The sequence below is a fragment of the Nicotiana attenuata genome, unplaced genomic scaffold (genome assembly GCF_001879085.1).
Source record: "Nicotiana attenuata strain UT unplaced genomic scaffold, NIATTr2, whole genome shotgun sequence".
In the NCBI taxonomy this organism is placed as follows: Eukaryota; Viridiplantae; Streptophyta; class Magnoliopsida; order Solanales; family Solanaceae; genus Nicotiana; species Nicotiana attenuata.
The window spans coordinates 53,802-79,012 of record NW_017670606.1 but is presented as its reverse complement, the minus strand read 5'-3'; the positions used below and the strand labels follow the sequence as shown (position 1 = coordinate 79,012).

Sequence of the window (25,211 nt, the reverse complement as noted above, 5' to 3'; positions counted from 1 at the left end):
GTCATGTCTAGCTAAACTCATTTGCTAGGGTTGTGAATCCAGAGTGGTGTTATGACTATGGGTTATTAATATAAATTTATCTTTGATTAAATATTATGTTATCTAATTACTCCATGCTTTCTTGTATGATTTGGTGGTTGAAAACACTAGATTAGTGCCTATCACAATTAGTTCTAACTTGAAAAAGAGGAATCGAGTTTAGGTATAAAGCATTTAGCAAGAAATTTGATAGATTAAGGAATTAATCTCATCTCAATTAATAGAATCAAACTAGGAATAAGGAGATTCTTACTTGGGCAGTAACAATCCTATTGCATAGAACACTAAATAGCTTGAAAAGGCATTTGTGAGTAAAAACCTCTTAGTGTTGGAAAATAATAAGTTGGTATTATTGATATTGTTGTCATAACACATGTTTAAGTGATTGGAATTGAATACATCTATACACATAGCATACCATACACGAAGGAGGAGCAACCCTAGTGCATTCTCTCATTGATTACTACTTTCTAATTATTTTCGCATTCTAGGTGTTTCATTTACTTCCATAGTTATAATTTTAGAAGTAATTGCAAAAATTAATGTTCTATTTGAGATTACTTTAAGTTTATTGAATTTACACACTCTTTAATATTTTAGCACACACCATACTCCTCGTGGGATTGACCCTAACCTTTATTGAATTTATTATTGTAATCGATCGTACTACTTTCAATTCGAGATTATGATTGGATGTAATCACTAACTGACCATAGTAATGACATTTATAATATATAATATATAATAAGATATAATATACCTTTCAAATACCTAGGTATCCCACTTTCCACTAAGAAAATAGCACTCATTCAATGGCAACCTTTGATTGAAAGGATCACAGCCAAGATCTCTTCATGGACTGCCAGAAAACTATCCTATGATGGTCATGTGCAACTAGTACAGTCTGTCATATTTGGCATCCAAGCTTATTGGGCTCAGCTGTTCATTTTACCTGTTAAGGTTCTGAAGATGATTGAGGCTCTTTGCAGAAGTTATATTTGGTCAGGAAGTAATACTATTACTAACAAGGCATTTGTGGCATGGGAGAAGATGTGTACCCCTAAGTCTGTTGGTGGCTTAAATCTCATAAATTTGTCTTTGTGGAACAAGGCTGCAATTGCTAAGATATACTGGGATTTGGCTCATAAAGAGGATAAGCTATGGATAAGATGGATCAATGCTTACTACATCAAGCAACAACAGTTACAACATATGCCAATCCCACAACAGGCTAGCTGGATGGTAAGAAGAATAATTGGTTCAAGAAATATTTTGCTACAAGCTCAGAATTCAAATGATCATATTAGTAGTATCAGGTAAATATACTTACAGTTATTGGGAGACTTGCCAAAAATAAGCTGGAAATGTCTATTGTTTCAGAACTCTGCTCGACCAAAGGTAGTATTCAATTTATGGCTGATGTTACATGGAAGATCGCCTACCAAAGACAGACTAGCTAACTGGAGATTAAATGTCACTCATTAGTGTGTTATGTGCCAAGGCCAAGTTGAAACAAGAGAACACCTGTTTGTGCAATGCTCCTATGCAACAGAACTGTGGAAGAAAATAATGAGATGGATTCAAGAAGATCAAATGACCACATTCAACAGGGTTCAACATCTCCAATGGATTTTCAAGAAAGGTAAAGGGAAGTCAAACAAGGCCAGTATTTTCAGGATGGTTTATGCTGAAACCTCATATGCACTATGGATTGAAAGGAATACACGTACTTTTGAGCAAAGATATCGTAACAGTGATCTATTAGCAAGAGAAATAGCTTACATTTATAATGTTAGAGTAGTACCTCGAGCTAGGAATCAAATACAACAATTTTGTTTAGATGAGTAGATTAGTTAATATGTTCCTAGGTTAGCAGTTTTGTCTAAAGCTCTTGAGATAGTCAACTGAGTTTTTGCTTGACTATGGAATTGTAAAGTCTGATCTTTGGTGATTAATACAAAAGAAATTTAATTACCAAAAAAAAATAAAATATAATATTTTTAACATAAGAATAAATACCTGCATTAAAAAATCTAAATAATATAAAAAAGGTATTACATCGAGGGTAATATAGACATTGCGCAGGATGAAAGAATGAAAATTACAATTGTTCAAAGTTGAATGATGAGTTTGCTTTTTAGAGTAAACTTGGGGAAGTAAATAATTTTCACCAACAACAACAACAACAACAGTAACAACAATAATAAGAGAAGCAATAATAATATTGAATCCTCTAATCATTGAATGAATATACAAGATTGGCATAGTCTAACCCAGTAAGTTTGGAATTAAGAAAAAGGGGATTTCTTCACTTAATTGGAACTTTTTATCTTAGTTGATTTTTTCCCTTAAACAATTATCCATAAATATGACAGTATAATTCAGTAACATGTCTATTTGTTTAGGAGGTATATGGCCCCAATATTTTTCATTTCCAAATTTCTAAAAGAATAAAGATTCAATTTGTAATTTATGTTATTTGACAAGTGTTTCAAGAATCGTAATAAAAGTAATCTTGTGTTTTGCTTTCATTATTAGGTCACAAAAAATAACGGCGGAATATATACGGAGACACCTAAAGTTGGCATCATCTTTCACTTAGACACTTAAACTAGGCCTCTTTCCATCTGAACTCGTTTCTTAGGCATTTATTATACCAATTAGACACGTTTTGTGCAGGTGGCATATAGCGTGACCTACAACCTATTTAAGCGCGTGAAGGATTCCAAGAAGGGATTTTTCCTTTCCCAATTATATACATAGCGGAAACATTGTGAAATAATATATCTTTATTTAAACCCTAACCCCTTTCCCAATTGTTAAATATCTAATTTTGTCAATTTCAGACTCCTCCAGCACTTCTCCTTCTCTTCTTGTCAATTCTTTTCTTCTCTTCTCTTCTTTCTCTCGTTTCTCTTCTCTTCTTGGTATCAATAATTTTCTCTCTTCTCTTCTTTCTCTTGTTTCTGTTGTTGCCACGTTTATTAAGGTCAAAACTTTAGATAATATCTATTAATGTAGAACTTATCGGAATCGACGAACTCGTCAATGTCACCTTGCACTACCGCTCGAATTTGTAAGTGTGGTGTTTCTCCAAAGTTGAATACTTCTTGGACCCAACGAAACCCAGGTCGTAGGGTTTTTTCTTGCAAAATCGGAAAGGTAAATTTTTTTTTCTTAATTTGTATTCTGTTTTATGAATTATTTTTTTTGATATAAATTGATTAAATGTGTTTGTGATATTTGTAGAAAAAGGATGGATGTGATTATTTCTGTTGGTATGATGATGAGATGCCTACTCAAGTAAAGAAAATAATTTGGGGTTTATTAAAGAGAGTCAAAACTTTTGAAGAGGAGAAAGTTCGAGCAAAAAGAAGACTGATCCTTTTGACAATTATTGTTGTATTGTTGCTCGTTTTATGGAAATTGTAGGACTGATACACTTTGGTTGTTTTAGGTGTTTTTGATTGTTTTAGGTGTTGTTGATTAATTTGGCTACACTTTTGTAATATTAGCAGTGCTATGTAATGTTGGTGCTTCTGTTTTGAAACTACTGGATATGGAATGTTCTATGTAATCTTAGCACTACTATGTAATTTCAGTTGTTGTTGCTAAAATGACTTTTGTACAGCTGACTTTTGTTATAAATTTCTGTTAGCTATAAATTTGTGTTAGCTTGGCTGACTATTGTTCAGCCGACTCCTATTTTGATCTGCTATAAAAAAATTTGCACAGCTGACTTGTGTTGAAGTGTTGAAGATTGCTGCTATGTAATATTGACAGAAAAGCACCAATTATAGGGTGTTTGCCCAAAATAAAATAAGGCATAGCCATATCATTGATTACTGCTATGTAGCATTGACACTAACAAATGATCCTTACCAAGTTTATTAAGAACAGTAAGATTACACAACTGAATAGAACCATAAGAGTTTAGTTCTTCAAAAACTAGATCCCAAAATATAATAGGTTGCTACTACATAATCATATAGTCAAAATAAGTTCCTAAGGTACTACTTCTTGCTGAAGTTTGCCTTCATCTGCTGCAACTGGGAAGTTGTGACAGCATCTTGACCCTTCAAAACCTATGATTCTCCTACATCCTTCTAACCAACCTTTCTTCAATGCATCAAAGCACACATAAAAGTATACAAAGAGATTTTTTCCTGGCTCAGTTTCACTGTCCATCCTTACCCAACATGAGCTACCAGGATTGGTCTGTTTTATCATATAAGCATAATCACATAACCTTGCAAACTCCATATTCCAATCACCCATGGACTCCCTGAGAACGCACATTTTAGCCGTATAACAAATTGTCTTGCCAACATACAATCCTAGCTTGTCCCTGCACAACTCCTGTATTTCCCATATCCTTATGTGGGGCTGCTTAGTTATTTCATCTTTGAATTTCTTTGCAACAAACTGTGAAGTGCACAACTTATTCTTGTTTGAATTATCACATTTGTGTACTGGGTAGTAGTTCTTTACTTTAAAATCACCTGAATCTCTATCAATACAAGCATAGCACACCCATTTGCATCTCTTTGATTTACACTTAGCCCTCACCCCATGTGGTTCATTTGGTCTCAATTTAATCTGAACCTTGTATTCAATTGCATAATTTGCTAATGCTTTCCAAAACTCTATAGCATTCTCAAAAATCATCCCAAGTTCAAATATAGCAACTTCACAATTAGGATCATACCTAACTTTTGTACTCCTCCTTCTTGCTGGTATATCAACACCAGGAATAGCTTCAGGATCTAACTCTTCTGTGCTATCTTCACTATCAGCCTCTGAACTATCAATAAACTGCTCATCCGCACCTAATTTACCTACATATCTTGAAGCCTTGTTTCTTCCAATATCCTCAAATCCTCTGTCAATACCTGCTTCTCCTAGTGGTATCTCCTTTGTTGCAATTGGTTTTTTCCTCTGCTTACCCTGCCTCTTGCTCCTCCTTTCAGCCCTTAAAGATCTCAATTCATCATCAACCTCTGAATCATCTTCTTCAGGAACAACATCTGCTTGTGAGTCACTACTCTCAACATCTGATTGCATTCCATTTTCATCAACATTATGATCTGGTTCAGCATCATTCAAAGTTGGTTCAGAAGCATTGTGAGTTGGTTCAGCATCATTCAAAGTTGGTTCAGAAGCATTGTGAGTTGGTTCAGCATCATTCAAAGTTTGTTCAACAGCATTGTGAGTTGGTTCAGCAGGCTGCTCAATAGGTTCTTCAGTATTTATATTACTCCCAGTTGTTGCCCTAGCTTTAAATTGGTCATTACCACCCCCACCTACTTCTGTCCCACATAAAAGACCAACTACATCTTCGAATTCTTCAGGTTGACTCACCCCATGACGCAAAAAACATCCAAAATATCACCATGTTTTAAATCTTTCACAAATTCATATAATTGAAAATCAGATACGACTTTGATAAATTCACCATTTTTTTCCTTTTGACAATAAAACCTTTCGACAGCTGCATACCCAAGATCTTTAGCATAAGAAGACAACTCGATAACACTAAAATGGTCTTTATCGATAGCAACAGCAAAGGCATCTAATTCCCCTTTGTATATTGGGGCAGGTTGTTCGATAAATGTACCCCCGTGGTGAAAACAAGTTAAAATATAGTCATCCATAATATTCCATTACATAAGACGAGAAGGGACCAGCAGAAAGGAAAACCCCAAAAAAACCCTAGCTTTATCAATAACTTAAATGAAAAAAGCCCTAACTGTAGCAATAGAAAATAAGGAGAGATCAGACCTTTTAGCATTGTAAATACCGTGAGAAATCAGTAGAAATACTAGATTCCAATACCATTGACGGAAAGAAGAAAGAAGCTTAGTAACGGAGGTTTCTTTCTTTGTTTTCATCGATGGTAAAAGGAACAGGGTTAATTTGTTTAGATCGTTTGTGTAGGGCTGTTTATTTGTGTATTTTTGTGGAAATAAGACTATATAGGTGAGGTGGACGGTGAGGTGGACAATTAAATGATGTGACACGATTTATAATGGTTATTTGTTCCACATAGACGGAGATGGCAGAACACGCGCTTGGTGAATTAATAAGCCTGCACAAAACGTGTCTAATTGGTATAATAAATGCCTAAGAAATGAGTTCAGATGGAAAGAGGCCTAGTTTAAGTGTCTAAGTGAAAAATAGTGTCAACTTTAGGTGTCTCCGCATGTATTCCGCCAAAAATAACAAGATACTCCCACATGAATGCTCATATAAGTCAAAATTCAAACTCTTAAATGTCTTCTTAAATGCCAAATAATAGGAAACCACAATTCAATCACTCCAAGTCCTGTGTTAACTCAATTTGACCTCAAATTAGCGAGCACGGCTAATTCTTATCGATTCAAAAGCAAATTTTCAACTGAATAATGAATAAATCTCTTCAATCCTAACTCATTAATAAATCAGTAGCAATGATGACCAATACCATAATCAATTAAATTCACAGCATAAGGTTCGATTGATGTTTACCTCAATGCAGTAAAGTCTCTAATTATAGAGTGGGAAATCTTTAACCATTCGAACCCCAAGCAAAACTAGCAGAGAGAAGTGAAGATTCCACTAAGAAATGTCGAATTATGGCACAAAACCTTGTCACCAATGCGCTAATAAATTCAACGGTTTCCCCCTTTTCGGTTTCTAAGCCTTTTAGATGAACATGAAAACGTTTTTGGGTAAAAATGGACAAAATTATGGAATCGGTGCAGAAGACGCGATTAGTTTGCATTCTCACAATATTGGCAGTTGTCTCAAAATTATGTTATCATGATCCTCATAAAAGGTTTGGGTTCGAATGTTGGGTATGGTTGCCTTTGTTAGGGACTATTTTACCTCCAATATATATGAGATCAGTTTGCTAGTGCGAATCCAAATTTAATCGAGCTTCAATGCGGATACTAAACACCGAAAACAAAAAAAACACGTAGTTATCCGTATCAAGTGCACAGTAATCCGCACTTTAAATAGCACTAGCATACAAGCGTAAAGTGAGTATATGCCAAAAATTCGGATTTTGAGATATCAAGATCACACAAGACTATGCATCTAAGAGATTTATTTATTATTCAGTTGCATTGGTACTAGTGGAGCAAGAGTAAGAAAAAACTAGAAAAACTATAAAATAAAGTAAAAAACAAAGAAGTTGAAGAAAAAGCTCCAAATTCAAAACAGTCATTAGAACTTCTACACGGGCGTTGGCAGGCGGACCAAAAGTTGACCACTCATGACACTGCAAAATCAAAAAGAGAAGAATTTTGGATTTATCAAACCACATAAATGAAGAGAAATTCAAGAAAGCAACTGAAATAGTTAGGCTACTGGAGTAACCTCTTTATGTAATAATAGCAGAAATCAGCCAAGATAAACGTCTGAACAATTTCTGAGATAAAGACCATTGGTATCCACAAGTATCCCTTTCCAGCCAAATACAGATATGCTCCACTAGTGTCATACACCTGTGTATATAAATATTGAGTCTCTGGAAATTAAAAGGCTCAAGCAATAAAGTATGTCCTTCTAAATTTTTTCAAGGTCTAATGAAAGGGAAGAAAGAAAGGTGTTGAATTATGTAATTCTCGTCCCAAAGCTTAAACTGTTATGAAAAACAAAATTTGTTTTTGTTATGTCTACATACATCATTAAGTATCTTTTTTTGAACCAAGGAAATGGAGATACTTTTGTTGACGGCTATTAGTGATGCTCGAAACCAAGACCATCAGTAGTGTAGAAATTGAGTCATGAATCACTTCATATATAAGCTTAAACCAGGACTTAATTGGACTCAAATTAAAGCTTACCTGAACAATCCAATGAGCACAAGTCAAGAATCTTTGAATACCCAATGCAAAAACATAATGGGCTGTAAATGGTTCAATTATCTGAAATGCAAGAATACAAACTATTATAAGCTCTTGTCACTAGAAACTAAGATCTGCAAAGAGCACCTGATTTATTATTTTGTTAGAGGGAATAAGAACCTGAACATTCTGCATCAAGCGAAGCTGAGGCAGTACAGAGATGGCTTCCAGATATGAAGAAAAAGCCCAAAGCACATCAGTTAATATAGAGTGACGCGTATGAGGATGGATAAGAATAGCTACAACAGCACACGGCGCGATCTGTGTAGACGCCAAAGCAACATTAACATACTTGAATTCACATAAAGGACTTTCAAGAAGTTCAAACTATATCTTGCATAAAAGCAATTAGTACTGATATAGAAGAAACTTCCTGTGCGCTTTTGGCCTGACTCCAATTTGCGGACTGATCCAAAACACCGAGGAATATGCAGGTGCGAAGCTACACTCTGGTGAGGGTGGTCAATTTGACCACCCTTCGTCGGAAAACTACACTACGTATATAAGTAAAATATTAGGTTTAGAGGTATACAACATATATTGAACACCCTTTGGCGGAATTGTTTTACTTCTTTTAAGTTTGAACACCCTTAGAGAAATTCCTGATTTCGCCGTTGGGAGTATGGACCCACCCCTCTTCCTTTGAACTTAATACTCTATATGATTTTATTTATGGCAGGGTTCGAATGTATGTGCACCTAAGCCACACGTTGCTGTATACTTACTACTGAACCAAAGCTAGAGGCCCTTAATAATTGATTGAAAGTAACCGGTAAGCGTAACCTATTGAAAATACTTTCAAGTGCTAGAATTGATTCTATGAAGAAACAACTACGTATATAAATAGAAATATTGAAACGATAATGGAATCGTGACAATGAATGTAAGAGATGATGTTACTTCCAGAAGCTCAAGGACTTAATGTTCCAACAACAAAAGTGTCAATGTCATAGGAGTCAGCAAGGAATCAGTATAAAACCAGAATATAATTTGTGCAAACAGCAATCATGACAAAAGAAAGCCAACGGGGGAAGAATGAAGTTACCAAATGCCACAAGGGCATGCTATCCAGATCAGCCATGTAGGAAGACTTCAACTTGGACTTTTTCATCATACGTATAACCCAAAATGTTGCCGCAAGTGTAACAAGATCTAGAAAAAAGTGTATAGGTGCTGACATGATGTAACCACAAAATAATCTTACACCTAAAAATATCTCTGTAACCGCTTGAGTCTTCAATGAAATGCCTAATCACAGCACCAGAAGAAAGATGATCATCAGATGAATGGTATCATAATATATAACACGTTTGATTATATATTAAGTAACATTTAGAATCAGAAGCTAATTTACCAGAGCAAGTCTTGAGGGTAGACAACTTGTAAATCAAACATAAGAGTCCAATGAAATGAACAAACTCTGCCAAAACGAAGAAGTGATTGTGTTTTTTTATGAAGAACTTGAGAATCACCACTAAAGCCAATGATGTGACAACACCTAAGAAAATCTTAACACTTTTTGACTGTCTTCGCACCCATAAGAATAGCTTTTTGACTGGCATTTGCAACTCCTTCTCACCCATTTCTCTTTGCAGTTTCTTGATCTCTGCTCAAATTGAAAAAGTTCATGAGAAAACAGTGACTATGTATACTTCCTCCTCTATCTATTACACATGTGGAGTGGCAGAAACATTTGACACGAGAGCTAGACCAATCATTAGTTGACACGTTGTTTTATTGGTCATCCCTGTAACAGATTGATGGATATTGGAGTAGAAGACTCATCGCTCATGTGAGAGCAACTTCAGCTCAGACTAATAATTACTATAATGCTATTTGAATTGAATATTAAGGAAAATTGCCATTGGACATTAATGAATGTGTCTGCCATTGATACTTTAATACTTCCCATAAGTCGGGCTTAAGAAACTCTTCTTGCCTATCACCCCCCCATTGACTTTTCGGATATGGTGATAGTGGAAAAGCATATAACTAAAATATTCAACTGGAATTATTTATGAACAAATCAGAAAAATCAGAAATTTTGGTTCAAACATTGCATAAGACAAAAATATACTCCTTCTATCACCGTTTATCTCTCCTCAAACTTTTTAGATCATTGATGGAAGGAGTAAGGATTGACTCCTTCTTGGTTTTCTAAGGACACTTACTTTAGACCAACTTGATTTGGCTAAAACAACACTTAATTTTATACTAGATGGTACCATTTATTTGTAAAATCAGAAAATTATCCTAATAATTTATTTTCTAAGCGGAGGCAAAAACACTAAATGATTTCTTCCAATTTATCCAAGTCTTGGTGGACAGCGTTACCTGGTACCTGTTGCTCGAAGTAAATTTCATGAGTGGTCATTCAACTTTGTGTTCATTACCCAAAAGTCACCTTTTTCTTTTTGTTACGTAAAAAAATCATTCAACTTTGTGTTCACTACCCAAAAGTCACTTTTCTTTCTTTTGTTATACAAAAATTATTTTACTTTACTCTACTTATCACAAAAGTCACCTTGGCCAGATTTTATAATACTTACTTGAAAAGTCTATTACGTCCTTGGCATTAATCCTCTTATTTGTGTAATACCATCTATATTATATATTATATAATATATTTTACCTAGTTATTTTACTTATAATTAAAATAACTTTAAATATATTTTTTTATTTTTTTATATTATATCCATATATTTAATTTTTTCATGGCACTCAATTTATTTAATCATATTCAAACATGAACATATTTCAAAATATAAAAATTATATATATATATATATATATATATATATATATATATATATATATATATATATATATATATATGTATATACACANTATGTAAAAATTATTTTTTTGGTTACGTAAAAATCATTCAACTTTGTGTTCATTACGCAAAAGTTATTTTCTTTCTTTTGATACACAAAAAATTATTTTACTTTGCTCTATTTATCACAAAAGTCACCTTGGCAAGATTTTATAATACTTTTACTTAAAAAAATCAATTATTGTCCTTGATATTATAAATCCCCTCATTTATGTAATACCTTCTATATTATATACGATATAATATATTTTTACCTAGGTATTTTGCTTATAATTAAAATAGCTTTTAATTATTTTATTTATTATTTTTATAATATATCCATACATTTAATTTTTTTCATGGCACTCAATTGTTTAATCATATTCAAACATGACATATTTTAAATATAAAAATGATAAAAAAATATTTATTTAAAATAATGAAAACAGATTTGTTTAACAAATGATTATTTTTTTATAGTCAATAAACACTTTAAAAAAAAGTTTCAAAGATATTTGTGTTTAATATTAAGTTTTTTAAAGCTTTATCTGTTAATATTATTTATTTGAAATTGTTAATCTGATGTGGCATTTTACTAAATGTGGGTATTTTATTATATTAATAGGTATGACTTGGCTTTGATTTTTAAATTTTCATTACAAATATTTCATTTAGCATGATTAAGAACGTGGAATTGAGATTTATTCATGGTAATGTTACTGACAAATTTAATAATGCTACTTATTTATCTTGAAAATTAATATTAAGAAAAAGTTAACTGCACGAATATATTATAAAAACAAAAAAGTGCTAAAATGCTCCTGAACTATCGAAAAAAATCTAAATATACCCTTGATCCACCTATTTTGCTAAATTTACCCTTCTATTTACCTTTCTAAACTAATATTTTTTTTTAATTATTTAGTATGTGGCAAATTCCTATAAGACGAAATTAAAACTCACCCCACCCAGACCTTTTCCCTCTAATTACTACCCCGACCCAACATACTCGCTCCATGACCCAAAAGCCTTCACATTTTTGTTCTCCAGATTTATTTTCCTAACATACTAATTTATAAGATAAATATAACAGATATGAATAATTGGAGGAAAACTATTTTCACAGAGATAAAATAGACACTCAAGAAAGCTGATCAACAAAAACCATGAAAACTTGCTGAGTTTTCTTCATTTCTCGTGAATTTCTCATCTTAGATTAGTGATGGAAAAATTGGATAAAAGAACAACGATTCATTCATATTATCCACCAAAAAATAGGTTGGATAATGAATTTTTTAAAAACGGGTCAAATATGCTATTGTTTGATTTTTGCTAACTATTCGTACTATTTCAAATGAGTGTGATTTATTATTTGAAGTTCATAAAAGTTTCTTCAATGGGTTGTACACAAGATAATTTTGTATTGGTTGAACCTGAAAAATAAACTCCATTGAAGCTTCAAGTTCAAAGAGGAAGATGATTTTATTTTAACGGGTTTTGGGTCATGGGGCGGGTATGTTGGGTTAGGGCGAGTTTAATTAGAGAGAAAAGGTTAGGGTGGATGGGTTTAATTTCGTCCAATAGGAATTCGCCACATAGTAAATAATTTTAAAAGCAAAAAATAAAAAATTCTGTTAGTTTGAAGGCATAAATGAGCCAGAAATATAAGCAAAGGGGTATTTTTAACAAAATAGGTGGATGAAGGGTATATTTAAACCTTTTTTGATAGTTCAGGGATATTTTTATCATTTTTCATTTTAAAAATAATAAATAAAATAATATTAAGTTATTTTAGTTATAAGTAAAACACATGTGTAAAAGTATATTATAACATATAATATAGAAGGTATTACATAAATGAGAAAAATTATAATGTCAAGAGCATAATAGGCTTTTCAAGTGAAAGGTTTGTAAAATTTGGTCAAAGTGATTATTGTGATAACTAGAGTATAATAAAATATTTTTGTGTAATAAAAGAAAGAAAAATGACTTTTGGGTAATGAACACAAAGTTAAACGACTTTTACGTAACAAAAGAAAGAAAAATGACTTTTGAGTAATGAACACAAAGTTGAATGATCACACATGAAATTTACTTTGCTGATGAGAGATGACAGATATCGTGTGGAATTAGTCGAGGTGTGCGCAAGCTGAATTAGACTATGCTCTATTTTTCAAAATATTTCATGAAAGGAGTACTTTAGAGTACTAGCCAATGTTAATTAGGGTATTGGAGCAGTCAATGTTATAGGGTATGCCTTTTTTTTTAATAGAATATGATTTATTTCTACTACAAAGTGTTGAAAGGGTTTTTAGTACTTGAAAAATGGAGTGTAAATAATTAATTACTGTCAGCAAGAAATGAGATCACGTGTTTAGTGCATTGGTTTCGTCCATGGAGTAAGAAAAGGAACATAATTACATAATCATTTAGCCTTCGTTTTACACAAGGACTATATTATATTATTCTTGGAGAAATTCGATTTGATCTGGATCTAGAAGGGACCAACAAATAAGAAAGACAGAATGGCAATATTTAACTTGACTTGAACTCAATATGTTCGTGAGAAGTTATAAATGCCTAATCACAAATGCTAGTGACTGTTGAATAAGATGAACGTCTAATCAATTTATTGCTCAAGCTAACTTGGAATCATTCTATTAATAATTGCAGCAGTTCAAACTTCATATCACAAGTATGAAGTTTTGCGGTTCAAACTTGATATCACTGGTATGAAGTTTGGACTATTACAACTAAGCTTTAGACTAGCGGAAAGACAGATGACCGATCATTAATATTGGAAACCTTATATTTCCAAAAATTAATCTAATTTTATTCCATAACAACAAAAGACGGTTCCAGCAAACATGTGATCTTCATCAATTTGATTACAATTTTATTTTTCTCTTCATATAATATTTGATATAAGGGACAGTGGGACACACTATACCACCTCTCTAAATGGATTTCCACCACAGGATTATGAACCATCTCATTCTCTAGTCGTCAGTGATGGCACTAGAAAAGCAGGACCTATTTTGAAAGATTTGGGATTCACATCTCAAACTTATATCGTTTAAATTCCCGTTTTGACATATTCTTAATCAAGTTTCACTTTTTCTGTAACTCTCTACATCAGTGGCAACATTCATCTCATCAATTTCCATTATGCCTCACAGGAAGTAACTTGTTTTTTAAGCTGAAGAAAATTGTTGAGTAGAGCATACATAACACAATAACGAACGTGAATTCATTTTAAAGGGACCTAGTGTTAGGGCTACCCATGTTGTCCAGCCAAACGCCCTATGGCCTAATTCTATTCTCTTTTTCTTTTCATTCTTGTTCGGAATTAGATTCGATTTTATTCCTATTAGAGTTGGTTTTGACTTTAAGAGAAAGTATTACTCAGTATTTATAAATAGAGCACCCTTGAAAGAATTATTTTATGCTCATTGGTATAAGTCTTTGAAAAACTTTAGCACATAAGAGTGGTTTTTGAGAGAGCTTTCATCAAGAGAGAAGAAAAAGTGATTGTGTTGTTGCAGATTTTGTTCCGACTAACCAATTTCAAATCATGTTTGCCAATTCGTTAACCGTTAGATTGGGCTGAAATTTTGACTGTGTGTTTTTTACATCTTGGTCTTTGATTTGAATGGTGAAGATCGGATGTTGAAGCTCGTAGCATCCAATTTCAACCCCCAAGTAGCAGCTCCATTTTATGACTTCTCCTATTTCTTCAATTGATTTGTTGTTGCTATTGTTGCTCCTTGTTTGGTACTTATTATGTATCCAATTTGGAATACTTTTATAATTCTCTTATTTTTATAGCAGAGCTTTTTGGATATTTGTGATCACGTGATTTTTACCTTCGATTTGAAGGGTTCTCCACATTAAAATTTGGTGTTCTTTATCTTTTTTTTTTTTTTGAGTTTGACTCTTCCTCTACATAACAGTGGTATCAAAGCCTTAATCATTTATCTGGGATTTTTACGGAATGGGGAAAATATGAGCAAGATGGTATATTTAAATGGGAGCAGTATAATGTTTGGAGAAACATGATGAAAGACTTGTTGTTCGTGAAGAATATGCATCTACCCATTTTTGCAGCTCATAAATCTGAGATTATATTTGATGAAGATTGGAATTTTGAGCGCTAGCAAGCATGTGGATATTGCCACGACCCAAAATCCACTAGTCGTGATGGCACCTAATCCAACCCGCTAGGTAAGCCAACTAATAACTATCCAATTTCAATAATATTAAAAAGACGATTAAACAAAGGAATTATCTGAATCCTATTCATTTCCCAAGGGCTGGTAGTACAAATCATGAGCTTCTAAGAATAGAGCTTACAAAGATGATATGAACTAAAATACACTTTCTGTTTGAAAAGTACATAAAAATAGTTTTAAGATCTAAGGCTACCATGAACAAGAGGCAGCTACAACCGGAACGCAGGTACATCTTCAAATCCAGCTCCCATCGAACACAACAACCTCAGCAGCCAACATCTGCACGAAATGTGCAGAAGTGTAGTATCAGTACAACAGGCCCCATGTACTAGTAAGTAACAAACTTAACCTTAGGTTGAAAGTAGTGACGAGCTGGAATATAGGTCGGTCAAACACCAATAGCTAACAACAGTTCATAACAATGTAAAGCAATTAAATAAAGAAATAGCTTAGAGATAAAATGCTCAGCCTTCATAGTTTTCCGAAAATAGTTCCTCTTTTCAAGTATATCAGTGAAAAAATCCTTTACCGAAATCGTCAAAAATATGAGAAGTTTGAAAACTGAAATTTTTCCCAAAAACCTTTCATCAGGTAAATATTTTATTTTTCAGATAGCATGAGGAAGGTATATCTCAATGCCTACACGTCAAGATACAGGTAAAATCATGAATGTCACCAAAAACGAGCAACAAAAGAAAATGCATCTCTATGCATGTATCTCAAGTACGCATGAAAAATGCAATGCCTCTCAGTGATGAACTCATGTACTCACACTCTCAGAGTACTCAACCTCCCTGTCTTGCATTATCTCTTACCGTGCTCAATCACTCAACACTATACAATACTCGTCGCGGCGTGCAACCCGATCTCTATACATTTAGCCATAAGGCTCGTTGCAGTGTGCAACCCAATCCATATACATATATATATATACATGGTCGACTGCGCTCACTGGGGGTGTGCAGACTCCGGATGGGCTCTTTCAGCCCAAGCGCTATATCGCTACGACGTGCAGCCCGATCCCATAACTGTCACTCATAATCAGGCTCTCAGCCTCACTCAGTCCTCAATCTCTCCAGTCTCACTCACGGGCTTACAATGTCCTGAGACTAGCCCGACAACAATGATATGATGTATCAATAAATATCAACTGAGACTGAGATATGATATGAATGCATGAATATGACTGAGTATGAACATATCAGTAAAATTAGTGAGATGGCAGCAAGAAATGACCACTATGGCTCCCAACAGTATCGGCATAAAGCCTAACATGATATCTAGCATGATTAACAGCTCAATTACTTTATCACATGGTGAAAACATGAATAACAACAAGATAGGGCCACTATACAGTGCCATGGAAACAAGGGAGTCACAATTCACAGGGTGCACGCCCACACGCCCATCACCTAGCATGTGCATCACCTCAATACCAATCACATAGCACGTAATTTGGGGTTTCATACCCTCGGCACTAAGTTTAGAAGAGTTACTTACCTCAAACAAGTCAATTCCAATACCGAGCAAGCCAAGCGATGCTCCAAAAATGCCATCTCGCGTCCCGACCTCCGAATGGCTCGAAACTAACCAAAACCAACTCAAATATATAAAACAACGCTAAAGGAGCCAATCTCAATCGAAAAAGGTCGAATCTTTAATCAGAATTCCAAAATCGGCCTAAAAGCCCAACCCGGACCCGCATCTCGGAACCTGACAAAACTCACTAAATCCGATAACACATTCAATTATGAGTCCAACCATACTAATTTCATCCAATTCCGACTCCGAATCGATGTTCAAAACTTAAAAATTTACTTTATGAAACATTAGGCAAAAACCCCTAAAATTCACTTTGAAATCATCAATCAAATGCCAAAAACGAAGATGGATTCATGAAGTATAACCAAAACCGAGTAGACAACACTTACCCCAATCCATATGGTAAAAATCGCCCAAATCCGAGCTCCCCAACTCAAAATATGACAAAATGAACAAACCCTTGTCTTATATATTTTTCTACCAGCTATTCTGCCTCGCTTTTCATGCCAAATATCCCGAAACTCGCTTTTGGTGCCTCCAATGGATTTCTTGTGAAATTTTAGGCAGGTTAGGCTCTTGAATCACTCCATTTGACCTTATATCGAAGCAGATATGTTGGTTTCAATATTTGGAAATAGTGTAGATTTTTAAATACAAACTCAGTGGCAATTTCATAATTAATATGAAAAATCTAGCAACCCAATTCTTAGTAAAATGACCATGAAATCCTCGTACATTGTCCAAATCTGACGATTCTTTTTGCTATGGCTCCGTAATTACGATACGGATCTAATGCTTCAATAAAACAGAAATCGGAGCTCATTTACTTAATGTAGTACCATTTATGCTTGAAGAAACGACGTCGAAACATCAAAAACGAGCGCAACACAACCCAAACCTATTCGAAACTCACCCGAGCCCCTCGGGACCCTGTTCGAACATACCAACAAGTCCCATATCATAACACAAACCTACTCGAGGCCTCAAAACACACATAACAATAGTGAAATGGCGAATCACACCTCAATTCGAAATCAATGAACTTGAAACTTCAAACTTCCAAAACCGATGCCGAAACCTATCAAATCACGTCCGATTGACCTCAAATTTTGCACACAAGTCACATTTGACATTACGGACCTGCTCCAACTTCCGGAATTGGAATCCAACCCAGATATCAAAAATTCCACTCCAGGTCAAACTTTCCAAAATTTCCAATTTTCGCCATTTCAAGGCAAATTCTACTACGGACCACCAAATCACAATCCGGACGCGCTCCTAAGTCCAAAATCATCCAACGGAGCTAACGGAACCATCAGAAATCCAATCCGAGGTCAAATTCTAAAAAGTCAAAACTTGGTCAAACCTGTCAAATTTAAAGCTTCTAACTGAGAATCATTCTTCCAAATCAATTCCGAATAACCTGTAAACCAAACCCGACGATTCACATAAGTCATAATACATCCTACGGAGCCACTCATGCCCTCAAACAACCAAGAGAAGTGCAATTTCTCAAAACGATCGGTCGGGTCGTTACATCCTCCCTCACTTAAACATACGTTCGACCTCGAACGTGCCCATAGTTATTCTCAAAGCCATCAACCGCTGTGTAACCTTACCATGCACATACCTGGGGGTGATCCCACGTTACCCTATCCCATATAGGTTTGATAACACAACATGATTGAAATTTCTTAATCCAACCTAGCCATTAAGCCTTAGAATCCAATTTCCTCATCCAAAATTTTCTATAAGATCAGAATCTCGCATCTACACACTGTATAAGTCTGAACAAGCTGTATCAAGCCATATCCGTAACCCAAAATGTAATCACATGATATACCTCAAAACTCAAATACTTATAGCGATAATTTTTAATCACAGTAGCTGCTCAAAAAAACCTAATGCCGGTAATAAACCTCTTATCAAACAAAGCCTCATTCTACCACCTTCATATACTGCCAATGATGAAAGAAAGACGCAGAAACTCATAACCATACATCACATTAACAAGTTGTGGAACTCCCTCTCCTTCGATAGGAACTATAGCAAATTTCTAAGCCGATCAGCAACAACATCCTTCCAAATATACCGCAATCAGATCTGATAGCACACATTCTAGGTACAATGACCTCTTCCCATCCAACACGACCAGTCTAGTGATACGACACATCAATACAATCTAAAGCCGCAACTCATGCAATCCGTGCACTCATAAGCAACACTCCAAATGTACTCAATTATGGAAAATGACACAGACGAGAGAACTGTCTCGCAAGCTCAACAGGTATCGCCACAACGCAATGCTAAGAACCTATCACACACCATATAACCAAAACACACGAATCTAACCCAAAGGATCACGTCTCAACATAACTCCGCTACACTGCGTGACCCATCCAAATGTTGGTCCATATTATATACCTCGAGCCACCCTGTCAAAAACAATAACCCCACAAAATTCGACATCAAGCACCCAAAGTGCATTACCATAACCACGGAGAGCAAATAACACAATGCCACAATCCGGAAAGAACATAGCCAACGCGCAATCAATCACACAATACCTAAATACTCATCTTGCTCAAATTTCCGCTATAAAGCCCAAATAGAACCGCACCATATGTGCATATAACCAACGAATCACAACTCCTCGCAGCATAGAAGAGTAACTCATAGATCATTTCAGAACACGATTAAGCTCAACAACAACCGAATGGCACATCACTCAACAATAGCAATATGGAGCCGACCAATGGACCCCCACATCAACTCTAGCCATCCACAAATAGATAAATAACCTTCCGAAAGTCCACAATGATTGAATCATAACACATACTATCATCTGGCTAGCTTCAGCCACAACTTCACAGTCCACAACCATGAAACAATCTGGTCTTGAGAACTCCCAGTCTCCAAATCCATAGAACACACGAATCACCATATTTGGTCCCAACTCCACCGCCCGGATATCTAACACATCTCTCATACACGATCACCCTACGAGGAATACTTCTATAGTTCTTCCGTGCCACATAGAAAATTTTGAATATGGACAAACGATCAACTAGTGCCGGAATACCAATGAAGTATCCATAAATCAAAACACATTGCCCTTCTGAAATGTATACTCTCGTCAAGCCATACCAAATAGTAAAGTCATTTACTTATTCTTCTGAAACCGTCCATGTTGCCTAAGAATTTATGTCCTTCCCTTCAACATTGAACCGTGACCTTACACATGCAAATCTCAACCCTACACAACACACCGCACATACCATGCCGTCATACGAAAAATACGAGAACTTCATAATCCACTCCGAGTCACAAGCAACAGCATACTTGATTAGCCAAGAACTTTCTATTTGATCCCATCAAGGAGAAAATCACTATACATCACATGCTCCCCACGCCAGTAGGAAATATACATCTCTAACCGTGGTAGAAACCATCAAGAACTCTCTGAATCCCATTTGCACAAAACCAAACTGTCAGGACTGAATCCCTCTAACTCAACCAAGCTACACAGGTCGTCAAAACCCAAGAGTATCGCCACAAAATACATGTAGAAACTCACTACATCATAAGGACCAAAAGAGCCAATTGCATTCATTACCATGCTGATCCAACCCGTTGCCAAACTATCCTATCTCTCCGAGTTCCTTCCAAATTGCCTTCAAATAAACTTCTCCTCGCCATAATACCACAATCCTCAACCAAGACTCACCACACGAGACCTAACATAAAACCATACCGTCCTAAGGCTCATAAGCGGTTGAATGCTCTCTTAAGCACCCCACAAGTACCACAACCAAGATACCCACTCTGAAAAGACCTTTTGTGAGTTTAATGTTGTTTATTTTACCTTCCTAATACTGAAATATAGAATCCACAATGATATAGAAATACTGCGAATCTCAACACCAACTAATGTAACCGTCCGATTCTATCCATGTACAAATTCACAAAATTCTCAATTGCCACATTTAGATCTTGCATCCATTAGAACCATTCTTGAGGGTCTTCCACTCTACTCAGATCTCAATTAAAGTGATCAAACGAACCGAACGGCCTGTGCCCCATTAGCACAACAACACCAAGGAAGTAATCCACTCTTCTAAGCAACCGAGTGAATCCCTACTCCATGCACGCTACATCCTTTACAAATAACAACTCAATCATCCAATGTTTCTCATATACCCATAAAGCATAATACAACCCTTATCCAAAATTTCCTTTACTCGAGTCACCCCCGATCTCGACCTCTGCAAGCCATAACTGATTCACTAATATACCTCAAACTGAAACCAATACAACACATAACTGTGCAATCAACCCATCGATAGCAGACTCCCCCACTTGGCGCAAAGCCAAGGAATAAAGCATCTGATAACTTACAATAGCCACCCCAATACTGGCATAACACCGCAATAGGATTCAACTAAATCCTTCCTAAGCTCATGTAACACAAACCATATAATACCTCAAATCATCTTCAAATCTCGTATTCATCCTCGTAACAGTCAAGCCAACTTTCACAAGCGATCCAAACTCAAATTGCACTACGTATAATTCACTAGTAAAAGAGAACTCTCAACAAAACAACATAGGAATCACACAACCTCAGGACATCCTGCAGGAAATAACCCACCTGCTTAGCCTCAAACTAACATCATTCTATACCCTTCCACAGTCACAACTATTACGTAACCACTTAATCTTCCTGAGTCTGAACTCATATCACGACATGAAAATCTACTCCACTCCTCAACTAAACAACATGAAAAGGATCCTTCAACACACCCATAACTCGAGACTATACGTCAAATCAAGATGGAAATCAAGCACCAAATAGTTCTTTCTACACCTCAAGCACACCCTTCTCGTCACATTCAAATCATATGACACATCTCGCAGTCACATCATACTTATCACGTACCCATCCGGTCACCAATTCCACGAATAGGGACACTTCCAAACATATACATCCAAAAGCATATGCTCACACAATTAACACCTCAGCGCTCAATCTACAGTCAAAACCTGGCATCAAGTCCTCCAGACTGGCCCATCATCAACACACAGAAATCACATCTCGCACCTGATCCAGGAAATCACAAGCCGTCGATGCACAGCTGATACCGAGCGCTCAAGTGCGCATACGAATGCGTGGAAGGAATTCAAAGGATTACGCTTCAAGCTGAATCAATGTCGCATGATAAGAAAAGAAAGATAGGAATTATATCCTAAATGCCCTATAGCCTCTCGAAGATAGGTATGGACGTCACCATACCGATTCGTAAGACTCTACTAGACCCTTGCTCATGACTTGTAGAACCTATGAACCTAGAGCTATGATACCAATCTGTCACAACCCAAAATCCACTAGTCGTGATGGCACCTAACCCAACCCGCTAGGTAAGCCAACTAATAACTATCCAAATTCAATAATATTGAAAAGACGATTAATCAAAGGAATTATCTGAATCCTATACTTTTCCCAAGGACTGGTAGTACAAATCCTGAGCTTCTAAGAACAGAGTTTACAAAGATGATATGAACTAAAGACACTTTCTGTTTGAAAAGTACATAAATAGAGTTTTATAATCTAAGGCTCCCATGAACAAGAGGCGGCTACAATCGGAACGCAGGTACATCTTCAAATCCAGCTCCCATCGAACACGGCAACCTTAGTAGCCTATATCTGCACGCAATGTGCAGAAGTGTAGTATCAGTACAACCGACCCCATGTACTGGTAAGTAACAAACCTAACCTTAGGTTGAAAGTAGTGACGAGCTGGAACATAGGTCGGGTCCAACACCAATAGCTAACAACAATTCATAACAATGTAAAGCAATTAAATAAAGAAATAGCTCAGAGATAAAATGCTCAGCCTTCTCATAATTTTCCGAAAATAGTTCCTCTTTTCAAGTATATCAGTGAAAACCCAAATCCTTTATCGAAATCGTAAAAAATATGAGTAAGCTTGAAAACTAAATTTTTTCCCAAAAAACCTTTCATCAGGTAAATGTTTTATTTTTCAGATAGCATGAGGAAGGTATATCTCAATGCCTACATGTCAAGATACAGGTAAAATCATGAATGTCACCAAAACCGGGCAGCAAAAGAAAATGCATCTCTATGCATGTATCTCAAGTACGCATGAAAATTGCAATGCCTCTCAGTGATGAACTCATGTACTCACACTCTCAGAGTACTCAACCTCACTCTCTCGAATTATCTCTCAACGTGCTCAATACTAAGCACACTCAATCACTCAGCACTGTACAATACTCGTTGCGGCGTGCAACCCGATCTATATATATATAGCCATATGTCTCGTTGCGGCGTGCAACCCGATCCAATGCATATATATACATAGTTGACTGCGTTCAATGGGGTGTGAATACTCTGAAGGGGCTCCTTCATCCCAAGCGTTATATCGCTGCGGCGTGCAGCATAATCCCATAAAATGTAATCAATATAACATGCTGCGACATGCAGCTCGATCCCATAACTGTCACTCATAATCAGGCTATCAGCCTCACTCAGTCCTCAATCTCTCCGGTCTCATTCACGGGCTCACAATGTCATGAAACTAGCCCAACAACATTGATATGATGTATCAATAAATAACAACTGAGAACTGAGATATGATATGAATGCATGAATATGACTGAGTACGAACATATCAGTAAAATCAGTGAGATGACAGCAAGAAATGACCACTATGGGTACCAACAGTATCGGCATAAATCCTAACATGATATCTAACATGATTGACAGCTCAATTACTTTATCACATGGTGAAAACACAAACAACAACAAGATAGGGCCACTAAGCAGTGTCATAGAAACAACGGAGTCACAATTCATAGGGTGCACGCCCGTTACCTAGATGTGTGTCACCTCAATACCAATCACATAGCACGTAATTTGGGGTTTCATACCCTCAGTACTAAGTTTAGAAGAGTTACTAACCTCGAACAAGCCAATTCAAATACCGAGCAATCCAAGCGATGCTCCAAAAATGCCTTCTCGTACGTCCCGACCTGCGAACGACTCGAAACTAACCAAAAACAACTCAAATACATAAATCAATGCTAAAGGAACTAATCCCAATCGAAAAAGGTTGAATCTTTAATCAAAAGCTCAAAATCGGCCAAAAAGCCCAACCTGGGCCCACATCTCGGAACCTGACAAAACTCACAAAATCCGACAACCCATTCAATTATGAGTCCAACCATACTAATTTCATCCAGTTCTAACTCCGAATCGATGTTCAAAACTTAAAAATTTACTTTATGAAACTTTAGGCAAATACCCCCAAATTTCACTTTGAAATCATCAATCAAATGCCAAAAACAAAGATGGATTCATAAATATAACTAAAACCGAGTAGAGAACACTTACCCCAATCATTATGGTAAAAATCGCCTCAAAAATCGCCCAAATTCGAGCTCCCCAACTCAAAATATGGCCAAATGAACAAACCCTTATTTTATATATTTTTCTGCCAGCTATTCTGCCTCGCTTCTCGTGCCAAACGATCCCAAAACTTGCCTTTGATGCCTCCAATGGATTTCTTGTAAAATTTTAGATAAGTTAGGCTCTTGAATCACTCCATCTAACCTTATATTGAAGGAGATATGTTGGTTTCAATATTTGAAAATAGTGCAGATTTTAAAATACGAACGCAGTGGCAATTTCATAATTAATCTGAAACATCTTGTCACCCAATTCTTAGTAAAATGATCACTAAATCCTATTACGTTGTCCAAATTCGACGATTCTTTTTGATATGGCTCCGTAATTACGATACGGATCTAATGCTTCAATAAAAATAGAAATCAGAGATCATTTGCTTAATGTAGTACCATTTATGCTTGAAGAAACGACGTCAAAACATCAAAAACAAGTGCAACACAACCCAAACCTATCCGAAACTCACCCGAGCCCCTCGGAACCCTGTTCAAACATATCAAAAAGTCCCGTATCATAACGCAGACCTACTCGAGGCCTCAAAACACACATAACTACATCGAAACGGTGAATCACACCTCAATTCGAAATCAATAAACTTGAAACTTCAAACTTGCACAACCGATGCCAAAATCTATCAAATCACATCCGATTGACCTCAAATTTTGCACACAAGTCAAATTTAACATTACGGACCTGGCCTAACTTCCAAAATCAGAATCCGACCCCGATATCAAAAAGTCCACTCCTGTTCAAACTTTCCAAAATTTCCAACTTTCGCCATTTCAAGCCAAATTCTACTACGGACCTCCAAATCACAATTCAGACGCGCTCCTAAGTACAAAATCATCCAGCGGAGCTAAAGGAACCATAAAAAATCCAATCCGAGGTCAAATTTTAAAAAGTTAAAACTTGGTCAAACCTTTCAAATTTAAAGCTTCTAGCTGAGAATCATTCTTCCAAATAAATTCTGAAAAACCTGAAAACCAAAACCGACAATTCACATAAGTCATAATACATCATACGGAGCTACTCATGCCCTCAAACGACCGAGCAAAGTGTAAATGCTCAAACGACAATGAGTTGAAGATAGTATTGGCAACTATATTGTGAATGAGACACAAGCGAGATCATTATGGGAAAAGCTAGCAACTCTTTGTGCTTCAAAAACTGGGAACAACAATTTGTTCCTACTAAAGCAATTGATG

The 25,211-nt window shown here is 35.8% G+C and overlaps 1 protein-coding gene across 1 annotated transcript; it reads right to left on the bottom strand.

Moving 5' to 3' along the window:
* Nucleotides 1-7,004: 7,004 nt before the first annotated feature.
* On the bottom strand, nt 7,005-9,804 carry LOC109241458 (putative ER lumen protein-retaining receptor C28H8.4). Its single transcript, XM_019408200.1, has 6 exons — nt 9,286-9,804; nt 8,977-9,179; nt 8,052-8,192; nt 7,872-7,952; nt 7,402-7,529; nt 7,005-7,303 (listed from the first exon to the last, which is right to left on the bottom strand). The coding sequence occupies exons 1-6, from the start codon at nt 9,512-9,514 to the stop codon at nt 7,258-7,260; spliced, it is 828 nt and encodes a 275-aa protein (XP_019263745.1). The 5' UTR covers nt 9,515-9,804; the 3' UTR covers nt 7,005-7,257.
* Nucleotides 9,805-25,211: the final 15,407 nt, after the last annotated feature.